The sequence below is a fragment of the Schistocerca cancellata genome, chromosome 1 (genome assembly GCF_023864275.1).
Source record: "Schistocerca cancellata isolate TAMUIC-IGC-003103 chromosome 1, iqSchCanc2.1, whole genome shotgun sequence".
Taxonomy (NCBI): Eukaryota; Metazoa; Arthropoda; class Insecta; order Orthoptera; family Acrididae; genus Schistocerca; species Schistocerca cancellata.
Genome location: NC_064626.1, coordinates 217,157,914 through 217,170,176, shown reverse-complemented (window position 1 = coordinate 217,170,176; position 12,263 = coordinate 217,157,914). Strand labels below are relative to the sequence as shown.

Below are 12,263 nucleotides of genomic sequence, written 5' to 3'. Positions count from 1 at the left end.
AATCGCAGGTTCGAATCCTTCCTCGGGCATGGATGTGTGTGATGTCCTTAGGTTAGATGGTTTAAGTAGTTCTAAGTCTAGGGGACTGATGACCTCATATGTTAAGTCCCACAGTGCTTGTGGCCATTTGAACCATTTCTCTCTTTTTGAGCAGAAGTTCGTAGTGTTGGATTTGACGAACACCAAGTCGTGCCAGAAAATTTCTACAAGATGTTGTTTCTCGCATCTCAGGTGAAAAGTAGGGCACTAGCTGTATCGAGTATACGACAGATGAAGATATGGAAGCAAAAGAAAAACTAAACCACTCGTGTTAGGGTATTGTTTGGGCGAAAGGCGATGAAACCTGGACACTTGCTTACTTAGGTCAATACTCTACTGACCCACTTAAACCTAACATTATTTTTGACGAGTAATAGTTTTTAATCCAGTAACAGTCCTGTGCTGCGGTAATGTGAAACTATATTTACGATTAGCGAAAAAATCGAGGAAAGGTTGGCGGTGGAATATGAGTAGGCACTTAAAGCGTTCAAGGGTAGTTCAACAGGAAAAAAAACAAGTCTGCGAAAGACAGGCATCTGGATTTGGGTAACGGTACAGAACGTGTACTATTGATGTCCGTCCGTCATGATGACTAGTCCGCAACGAAACACGACACTAATAAAAACTGACAGAAGCTGCCTATGGAAAAGTGCCAAAATGCTTACAACAGCTGCCTCTGCTTCAGGAATCATCAACCAGCTGGAGTACCTGCAGGAGTTGGGCGTTGGTGCCGTGTGGCTGTCGCCCATCTACCAGTCGCCCATGGTGGACCTCGGCTACGACATCTCCAACTACTTCGAGATTGACCCAGTCTTCGGCACGATGGACGACTTCAATGAGTTCAGGGACAAAGCCCATAGTCTGGGTAAGCAGTCGACTCATTTCTGGGAAATCCTGTACATTTACGTTCTGCTTACGCTGTAATCACCACAATCGTTATCTGATGTTATGTTCTTAAACAGTGGCTATATCTATTAATTAAATTATTTATTTATGTATTTAAGCACAGTGGACGAAGAATTAGTTACCCTCAGGAAAAATCACGTTAATTCCATGTTACACCGCCACTAATCCTGTATAATTGTCTCACTTCGGCGAGGAAGAATGTTCATAAATTTATTTAGGTGCACCATATCCAGCTCATGCCACTCTAATGGAAAAAGAGCGACGAGGCACCATGTAGGAGTTATCTGAATGGTACTTAAATTGGTAGATGTGTACGAGGGTAATCCCAAAAGCGAGGTCTCCTATTTTTTATAAGTACATAGACCTGTTTATTTCTACAATGGTTTACATCAGTTTACAGCTTGAACATTTAGCTATTTTTGGACATAATCACCATTTCTGTCGATGCATTTTTGTAGACGCTGTGACAGTTTTTGCATGCCCATGTCATACCAGGTCGCCGCCATGCTGTTCGGAGGGTTATGAACCTCTTCTTTCACCTCGTGGTCGGAGCTGAATCGCTTTCCAGCCAAATGTTCTAGGGAACAGGTGATAGTCACTGGGCGTCAAGTCAGGACTATAGGGTGGGTGGGTGATTATGTTCCAGTGAAACTGTTGCAGCAACGGTTTGCCGAGCGATGTGTGGGCGAGCGTTGTCATGGAGAATGTGTACGCCCTTGCTCAACGTTCCTCTTCTCCGGTTCTGAATTGCCCGTTTGAGTTTTTTCAGAGTCTCACAGTACCAATCAGCGTTAATTGTGGTCCCAGTGGGCATAAAGTCGACCAACAATACCCCTTTCCGATCCCAAAAAACGGTTGTCATGATTTTACTGGCAGAATGTGTTTGTTTGAATTTCCACGGCTTTGGCGACGAAGGATGCCGCCACTGGCGTGACTGTTGCTGGATCTCAGGTGTAAAGTGGTATGCCCAGGTTTCGTCACCCGTGACCATTGAGTGCAGAAAGTTGTCCTGTTCGGCTGCAAGACAGTGAAGAAATGCGCGGGAAGCATCAACTCGTTGCCGTATGTGGTCCTCAGTCAGTATGCGTGGCACCCATCTCGCGCACACCTTCCGGTAGTTCAGTGTTACCGTTAAAATTCTGTGAGCGGTGCTTCAGGAAACCTCAGGAACCAACGTGCAGAGATTATCCAGGGTGATCCGCCGATCTTCACGCATCGTTTACTCAACCTTCAATACTGTCTCCTCAGAAATTGACGGTCTCTCGCTCCTTTGTTCGTCGTGAATTTCGGTCCGACCAGCTGCAAACTCTCTACACCACTTACGAACATTTATGACTTCCATGCACGACTCACCATACACTTCCGTCAATTGGCGATGGATTTCAATCGGCGGAGTGCCGTTTGCGTTCAAAAACCAAATAATTGTGCGCAATTCGCACTTGGCGGTAACATCAACGGGAGATCCGTTCTCAACGGCTGCCAAGCCAAGACTGAGACCCTCAGCGCGGCGTGCGCATGTTTACACACAGCGCGTGAAGCATTCATGACAGTGTGATCAACTGCCACACAAACAGAGTTCTGTACTTATAAAAAAAGATAGGAGACCTTACTATTGGGATTACCCTCGTATATGTACAAACAACCGAATTATTACAGTTTCTGGAAAATTGGATGAATTTGTCAAGAGACTGAGCGTCACAAACTGAGCCAGCCAATAACGTGTTCGTCCACCTCTGGCCTTTATGCAAGCAGTGATTGGAGTTGGCATTTGTTAACAGAGTTGTATGTCCTCCTGAGGGATATCGTGCCAAAATCTATCCAATTGAAGCTTTAGATCGTCAAAATACCGAGGTAGTCGAAGGGCTCTGCCTATAATACTCCAAACGTTCGCAGTTGAGTGGAGATCCATTGACCTTGCAGGCCAAGGTTTGGATTGGCAAGCACAAAGAAAAACAATAAAAACCCTTGCCGTATACGGGTGGCCGTTATTATGATGAAATGCAAGCCGAGGATGGCTTGCCATGAAGGGCAACAAAACGGGAGTAGAATGACGTACCACTGTATTGTGTGGGTGCCGCGAATGACAACCAAAAGGGTCCTGCTATGAAAAGAAATATCACTCAAGACCTTCACTTCTGGTTGTCGTGCCGTATGGCGGGCGACATTCAGACTGGTGTCCCACCGCTGTCCGGCCTTGAATCTCTTTGAATGGAGTAGAGTTGTCTTCGGCGATGCGTCAGGCTTCGAAATGAGCACCGATGACCGGCAAAGACGTGTCTGGAGACACCCAGACAGCGGTGAGATGCCGTCTGATTGTCGCCTGACATGTGACCCTACAGCCAGGAGTGATGGTCTGGGTTCACCATTTCATTTTATAGCAGAACCGCTTTGGTTGTCGTTCTCGGCACCCTTACAGCACAGTGGTCGACGGTACTCTACGCCCGGTTTTGTTTCCTTCATGGCAAGCTATGATAGGCTTACATTTCAGCAAGATAATGTCCGCCCGCGCACGGCAAGAGTTTCTGCTGCTTCTCCTGGTGCTTGCCAAATCCTACCTTGGCCAGCAGGGTTGCTGAATCTCTCCCAAGTTGAAAACTTGGCAAGAGTTTCAACTGCTTCTCCTGGTGCTTGCCAAATCCTACCTTGGCCAGCAGGGTTGTTGAATCTCTCCCAAGTTGAAAACTTGGCAAGAGTTTCAACTGCTTTTCCTGGTGCTTGCCAAATCCTACCTTGGCCAGCAGGGTTGCCGAACCTCTCCCAAGTTGAAAACGCTTGGAGCATTATGGGCAGGGCCGTCCAACCAGCTCAAGATTTTTACGATCTAAGTCGCCAATTGGACAGAACTCGGCACGATATCCCTGAGGAAGCAAACAAGATCCTTGTGAATTAATGCCAAGCCAAATAACTGCTTGCATAAGCGTCACAAGTGGAACAACGTGTTATTGACTTGCTGAATTTGCGAAGCTCTTTCTCTTGAATAACTCATCCAACTTTCCGAAATTGTAATCATTCATTTCCGTCCCATTTTGATACTTCATTCGTGGTGTGTTGTGCTTTTTTTTTGTCTCAGAGTGTAGTCTCAGAGAATATCTGTGAGATTAAGATCCGGGATTTAGCGGTCAAGTTGAAGTGCGATATGGTGTCAGAGTGTTCGTGTATGCTTGTTACCCTGTGAACATCACTGTTCTCATCTTGTAAAACTGAAGTGACCACAGCATACTCATTATGAAGATGGAGAAGAAAGGACAAGTCTGGGTCACCTAGAATACTGAAATACAGAATCTGGTTGATGTTCACTGTACTCTGAATGAGTGAGCCCAAGCATGGCACGAAAAGCGTGTCAGAAAAAATTGCATAGTGATCTCCGGTCTGAACTACACAGTGGGTTAAAACACTCATTGGTTCGCCAGTGCACTTGACGCTTTGCATCATTTGAAAAGAGGAAAAATAACGACTTTTCAGATCACACTACAAGCCTCCGATCAGTTGCTGTCCATTTTCTGTGTAGTTTTACAGTCCAGCTTTATCTGTCAATATGAGAAAGGGCCTTGTGTCACAAGCTCGACTCGAAATGTCCAATGCAGCGAGTTCCCATTCCAATGCTCGCTCAAAAACTGGTTGAGTTGGATCTGCTTTCATTGACGGCAAAAGTTTCTGAAGGGTTTGAAACCAATTTGATTGACAAGCCGGAACATTCGTCTCAAGTCCCTGTTGGTTACATCCACTGTTCTTAGGTCGTATTAACGGGCTGCGAATAGTACAATGTTCTTTGTAGTCTGCTTTGACACAGCAACAAATCGTCCAATTTCATTCACCGTGTGATCCGGAGCACGTCCATACACGAGAACTCCCGTGTACTAGTTTTTTACGTCTCCGAGACAACCCATCTTACAGCAGCGACTCTATATAGTCGACTGCTAGATACACACTTCTTCAGTGGCATGACTGATCAGCAGTGTAGTGTCACATTAAGGGGGGTAGGACGTCAAACGGGCCGACTTGGAGCAGGAGAGGCATAACAGGACATTTTAATTTCCAGTGTCTATACTTTTACAAATAAATTCATCACACTTTGTCAGCATCACCAGGAAGGATTCAGGATTCACACCCATTGCAGTGGAAGTTAGAAAACATAACAAAATAAATTTTTTTACGTGCGAAATTTCATCAATTTTTCACTTACTAATGGCTGCATTTGTTGCTATAGGTACACTTTTGTTCATAAGTTAGAGAGATTCTTCGATGAATTTCGCACAGCATACATACCATACTCACAGGTGTACGAAACTCTAGAATTTATTTAATTTATGAAAAAACGAATGAACTATTATATTTTAAACTTCATGTTTAGAAAAAACACAAATTTTATACTTAATTACCTCAATTTTTACCACAGTTTTTAATAGATTTGGAAAATTCTAGAGTTTCATACACCTTTATGTATGGTTTGTATGCTGTGCAAAAATCATCGAAGAATCTCTCTTACTTATGAAGAAAAGTGTACCTACAGCAACAAATGCTCCCATTAGCAAATGAAAAAAGTGAAGAAATTTCACATGTAAAAAAAATTATTTCGTATGTTTTCGAACTTCCACTGCTAAGAGTGTGAATTCTGAATCCTTCCTGGTCATGCTGACAAAGTTTTATGAATTTATTTGTAAAAGTATAGACAGTGGAAATTAAAATGTTCAGTGGTGCCTCTCCTACTCCAAGTCAGCCCGTTTGACGTCCTACCCCCCTTAAGTTCTGGTACCAGTTTTTCACCATGTATAGCGCTCCAAAGCGACCACAACACTCTTTTAAGAGAGCGACTAATATTTCGTCCAGTGATGTACCATGTACAGCGCTCCAAAGCGACCACAACACTCTTTTAAGGGGGTGACTAATATTTTGTCCAGGGATGGTACCCCCGTTAAGTTCTGGTACCAGTTTTGCACCATGTACAGCGCTCCAAAGCGACCCCAACACTCTTTTAAGAGGGTGACTAATATTTCGCCCAGTGATGTACCATGTACAGCGCTCCAAAGCGACCACAACACTCCCTTAAGGGGGTGACTAATATTTTGTCCAGGGATGTTGTATGGGAAGTTGGCACGTAAGCCTGCGACAGGCAGGCCACAGTTTTGTGTTTCCGAACTTAAAAATAGTTCTACGGAAAATCACGGCAGAATCAACTGACATGCTCTTAGATTCTTCAGCGGTGGCTACAGGGAGATGTTGGAACGTCTCCTTGGAAAAATTTATAAATGACTGTGCTGATAAACCTCTTACATTATTTGATTTTCAAACAGCTGAACAAAACTGAACGTACTCAGACATTTCGCTCTTTACTTATTCTGATCAACACTAAACTGACACACAATATTTTTAGCGCAACGCAATCTGACTTTCAATAATCCTTACAAAAAAATGGCCCTGATTAACAACAACCTATACCTTTCATGAATCACTTACCTCACAAAAATCTTCGTTACTCGAACTACTGCAATACAGTGAAGCAAGCGCCAATACTGCCAGCTGAATAAAAGATTCTAACTATTGATAGGCATAGTTAGCAAATGAAAGATTTTGATAGAGAGCAAACAATGTATTTACCTTAATAGTGTTCAAAAGTCATAATATATACAGGGTTATTACAAATGATTGAAGCGATTTCACAGCTCTACAATAACTTTATTATTTGAGATATTTTCACAATGCTTTGCACACACATACAAAAACTCAAAAAGTTTTTTTAGGCATTCACAAATGTTCGATATGTGCAGACATTTGTGATTCGGCGGACATCAAGCCGATAATCAAGTTCCTCCCACACTCGGCGCAGCATGTCCCCATCAATGAGTTCGAAATCATCGTTGATGCGAGCTTGCAGTTCTGACACGTTTCTTGGTAGAAGAGGTTTAAACACTGAATCTTTCACATAACCCCACAGAAAGAAATCGCATGGGGTTAAGTCGGGAGAGGGTGGAGGCCATGACATGAATTGCTGATCATGATCTCCACCACGACCGATCCATCGGTTTTCCAATCTCCTGTTTAAGAAATGCCGAACATCATGATGGAAGTGCGGTGGAGCACCATCCTGTTGAAAGATGAAGTCGGCGCTGTCGGTCTCCAGTTGTGGCATGAGCCAATTTTCCAGCATGTCCAGATACATGTGTCCTGTAACGTTTCTTTCGCAGAAGAAAAAGGGGCCGTAAACTTTAAACCGTGAGATTGCACAAAACACGTTAACTTTTGGTGAATTGCGAATTTGCTGCACGAATGCGTGAGGATTCTCTACCGCCCAGATTCGCACATTGTGTCTGTTCACTTCAGCATTAAGAAAAAATGTTGCTTCATCACTGAAAGCAAGTTTCGCACTGAACGCATCCTCTTCCGTGAGCTGTTGCAACCGCGCCGAAAATTCAAAGCGTTTGACTTCGTCATCGGGTGTCAGGGCTTGTAGCAATTGTAAACGGTAAGGCTTCTGCTTTAGCCTTTTCCGTAAGATTTTCCAAACCGTCGGCTGTGGTTCGTTTAGCTCCCTGCTTGCTTTATTCGTCGACTTCCGCGGGCTACGCGTGAAACTTGCCCGCACGCGTTCAACCGTTTCTTTGCTCACTGCAGGCCGACCCGTTGATTTCCCCTTACAGATGCATCCAGAAGCTTTAAACTGCGCATACCATCGCCGAATGGAGTTAGCATTTGGTGGATCTTTGTTGAACTTCGTCCTGAAGTGTCGTTGCACTGTTATGACTGACTGATGTGAGTGCATTTCAAGCACGACATACGCTTTCTCGGCTCCTGTCGCCATTTTGTCTCACTGCGCTCTGGCAGCAGAAACCTGAAGTGCGGCTTCAGCCGAACAAAACTTTATGAGTTTTTCTACGTATCTGTAGTGTGTCGTGACGATATGTCAATGAATGGAGCTACAGTGAATTTATGAAATCGCTTCAATCATTTATAATAGCCCTGTATATAGCAGTTCATGGCATCCAGTCTTATAAATTTACTGTCTCTGATGGACACACGTCCAGATCATCCGCTCTCAAAATTCCGCCATTTCTCTCCTCATATCCACCACTGCTGGCGGCTCACCTCCAACTGCGCAACGCTACGCGCTGTTAACAGCCAACTGCCCAACACTACCACAGCCAACAATGCAAACCAGCCACAGACTGCAGACAGCACAGCCAGTGATTTTCATACAGAGCGCTACCTGGCGTTACCAATAAAAAAACCTAAACAGCCTACTTACAATGTGTGTGCAGGCCTGCAGGTGATGATGGACTACGTGGTGAGCTACACGAGCGACCAGATCGAGTGGTTCCAGAAGTCCTTGAGGAGGGAGGACGGCTACGACGAGTGGTACGTGTGGGCCGTGGGAGAGCGCAACGAGTCGGCCCCGCACGGCTACAACGTGCCTTCCAACTGGGTACGTCACCAAACACAGTCTCACGTTACTGATTCACTAGCGTCTCATTCTGTCAGTGCTCTCTAGACACTCGTGCAAAACGTTCGTTTGTTAAGCCCAATATGTGGTGTCACCGCCAGACACCACACTTGCTAGGTGGTAGCCTTTAAATCGGCCGCGGTCCGTTAGTATACGTCGGACCCGCGTGTCGCCACTATCAGTGATTGCAGACCGAGCGCCGCCACACGGCAGGTCTAGAGAGACTTCCTAGCAATCGCCCCAGTTGTACAGCCGACTTTGCTAGCGATGGTTCGCTGACAAAATACGCTCTCATTTGCCGAGACGATAGTTAGCATAGCCTTCAGCTACGTCATTTGCTACGACCTAGCAAGGCGCCATTACCAGTTACTATTGATACTGTAAAACATGTATCGTCAAGAGCGACGCTCATCATTAATGGATTAAAGTTAAGTATTCCACCAGCTATGTCCGTTTTTCTAAAGTCTAATTTCCTTGTCCTGTTCCAGACCTCACGCTAGCCTGCGTGAGCTAAAACGCGTGCCTTTCGGCTTCCTCTAGTACCCTGTGTTGGCTCTCCTGCCAACCCACAACACAATAAACATTTAGGAAATGGCATGGAGTTTTGTTAGATGACATCACTGTTGGTGACGTATGTCATTCCCACTTTTCGCCGTTAGTATTTTAATATGTGCTATTGAAGTTTTGTCGCTATGTCATTCAAATGGTTCAGATGGCTCTGAGCACTATGGGACTTAACATCTGAGGTCATCAGTCCCCTAGAACTTACCTATGGACATCACACACATCCATGCCCGAGGCTGGATTCGAATCTGCGACCGTAGCAGCCTTGTGGGTAACATCGGCAGTTCACTGAGGCTTTTTGCGGATGATGCTGTGGTATATCGAGAGGTTGTAACGATGGAAAATTGGACTGAAATGCAGGAGGATCTGCAACGAATTGACGCATGATGCAGGGAATGGCAATTGAATCTCAATGTAGACAAGTGTAATGTGCTGCGAATACATGGAAAGAAAGATCCTTCATCATTTAGCTACAATATAGCGGGTCAGCAACTGGAAGCAGTTAATTCCATAAACTATCTGGGAGTAGGCATTAACAGCGATTTAAAATGGAATGATCATATAACGTTGATCGTCGATAAAGCGGATGGCAGACTGAGATTCATTGGAAGAATCCTATGGAAATGCAGTCAGAAAACAAAGGAAGTAGGTTACAGTACACTTGTTCGCCCACTGTTTGAATACTGCTCACTGGTGTGGGATCCGTACCAGATAGGGTTGATAGAAGAGATAGAGAAGATCCAACGGAGAGCAGCGCGGTTCGTTACAGGATCATTTAGTAAGCGCGAAAGCGTTACGGAGATGATAGATAAACTCCAGTGAAAGACTCTGCAGGAGAGACGCTCAGTAGCTCGGTACGGGCTTTTGTTGAAGTTTCGAGAACATACCTTCACGGAGGAGTCAAGCAGTATATTGCTCCCTCCTACGTATATCTCGCGAAGAGACCATGAGGATAAAATCAGAGGCATACCGACAATCTTTCTTTCCACGAACAATACGAGACTGGAATACAAGGGAGAACCAATAGAGGTACTCAAAGTACCCTGCGCCACACACCGTCAGGTGGCTTGCGGAGTATGCATGTAGATGAAGATGTAGACTGAAGCGCCTAGAACCGCTCGGGTACCACGGCCGGCTGCTATGTCATTTTCAGGCACAAATACAAGGGTGGTTCAATAAGTAAAGCAACACATTTTTTTTCTGAAAGTAAGTTGGATTTATTCAGGAATCCAAGACATTATATTATTCCTCAATCTTTTGGCTACAAAACATTATTTTCCAATATATATGCCCGCATGGTACCACTCTACTGATCGTCAGAGCCAGCGCCTTTCTGCATCAATAACACCCCCCCCCCCCCCCATCCACGTACTGCTTTCCGCGGAGTGTGCATCCTTTTCATTGGGCCAAATATTTGGGAGCTGGAAGTTGTGAGATCCGAGCTGTAGGGTCACTGAGGAATAACAATTTATCAAAGTTTTGTGAACTCTTCTCGAGTGCGCGGACTTGGGTGACGCCTTGCGTAGTCGTGGAGGAGGAGACGTTCGTTTGCATTTTTGTGGCCACGAACACGTCAAGTCGATTCTTCGATTTCCTGAGGGTAGCACAATACACTTGAGTGTTATTAAACTTCCTGGCAGATTAAAACTGTGTGCCGGACCGGGACTCTAACTCGGGACCTTTGCCTTTCGCGGGCAAGTGCTCTACCATCTGAGGCCATCCAAGAACGACTCACGGCCCGTCCTCACAGATTCATTTCTGCCAGTACCTTGTCTCCTACCTTCCAAATTTCACAGACGCTCTTCTGTGCTTCTTGAAACATATTGACTGGTCGGACGATTTTCGTTTCAAATTGTATGGAGCGGATAGACGTGTACGGGTATGGAGACAACTTCATGAATTTATGTCAGCAGAGGACTTTTCAAGCTGGTAAAGGGTCTGTGATGATGTGAGGCGTGCGCAGTTGGAGTGATATGGGACCGCTGATACGCTTAGATGTGACTCTGACAGGTGACACGTACACAAGCATCCTGTCTGATCATCTGCATCAATTCATGTCCAGTGTGAATTTCGACGGCAATTCCAGCAGGAAAATGCGACACCCCATAAGTGCAGAATTTCTGCAGAGTGGCTTCAGGAACACTCTTCTGAGTTTAAACACGTCCGCTGGCACCAAACTCCACAGATATAAACATTATTGAGCATATCTGGGATACCTTGCAACGTGATGTTCAGAAGATATCTCCAACCGCTCATACTCTTACGGATTTAAGGACCGCCCTGCAGGATTTATGGTATCAATTTCCTCCAGCACTACTTAAGACATTGTGTACTGCACCTGGGACCTAGAAACGACGGAGAGGCTTCGTCCCCCCGTAGCCCTCAGTGGTTCACAACCCCACAACAGGCCACAGCAGTCCACCCACCCCACCGCCGCCCCACACCGAACCCAGGGCTATTGTGCGTTCGGCCCCCAGTGGATCCTCTCGGGAACGTGTCATATCAGACGAGTGTAACCCCAAATGTTTGTGTGGTAGAGTAATTATGGTGTACACGTACGTGGAGACAGTATTTGTGCAACATTCACCGAGATAGTGTAACTGAGGCGGAATAAGGGGAACCAGCCCGCATTGCCGAGGCAGATGGAAAATCTGCCTTAAAAACCGTCCAGAGGCTGGCCGGCACACTGGACCCCGACACTAATCCGCTGAGCAGATTCATGCTCGGGACCGGCACGCCTCCCACTCGGGAAGCAGCACGTAAGACCGCGCGGCTAGCCGGGCGGGCTACTTAAGATACACTCCTGGAAATGGAAAAAAGAACACATTGACACCGGTGTGTCAGACCCACCATACTTGCTCCGGACACTGCGAGAGGGCTGTACAAGCAATGATCACACGCACGGCACAGCGGACACACCAGGAACCGCGGTGTTGGCCGTCGAATGGCGCTAGCTGCGCAGCATTTGTGCACCGCCGCCGTCAGTGTCAGCCAGTTTGCCGTGGCATACGGAGCTCCATCGCAGTCTTTAACACTGGTAGCATGCCGCGACAGCGTGGACGTGAACCGTATGTGCAGTTGACGGACTTTGAGCGAGGGCGCATAGTGGGCATGCGGGAGGCCGGGTGGACGTACCGCCGAATTGCTCAACACGTGGGGCGTGATGTCTCCACAGTACATCGATGTTGTCGCCAGTGGTCGGCGGAAGGTGCACGTGCCCGTCGACCTGGGACCGGACCGCAGCGACGCACGGATGCACGCCAAGACCGTAGGATCCTACGCAGTGCCGTAGGGGACCGCACCGCCACTTCCCAGCAAA

The 12,263-nt window shown here is 46.2% G+C and overlaps 1 protein-coding gene across 1 annotated transcript in view; it reads left to right on the top strand.

The window, feature by feature from the left end:
* LOC126169258 (maltase 2-like) overlaps nucleotides 1-12,263 on the top strand; it is a 112,572-nt gene that overhangs the window by 48,750 nt on the left and 51,559 nt on the right. Inside the window, exons 2-3 of the mRNA XM_049920626.1 lie at nucleotides 725-904; nucleotides 8,199-8,362. Of these exons, the coding sequence (XP_049776583.1) occupies nucleotides 725-904; nucleotides 8,199-8,362 (344 nt within the window). The remainder of the gene's footprint in view (nucleotides 1-724; nucleotides 905-8,198; nucleotides 8,363-12,263) is intronic.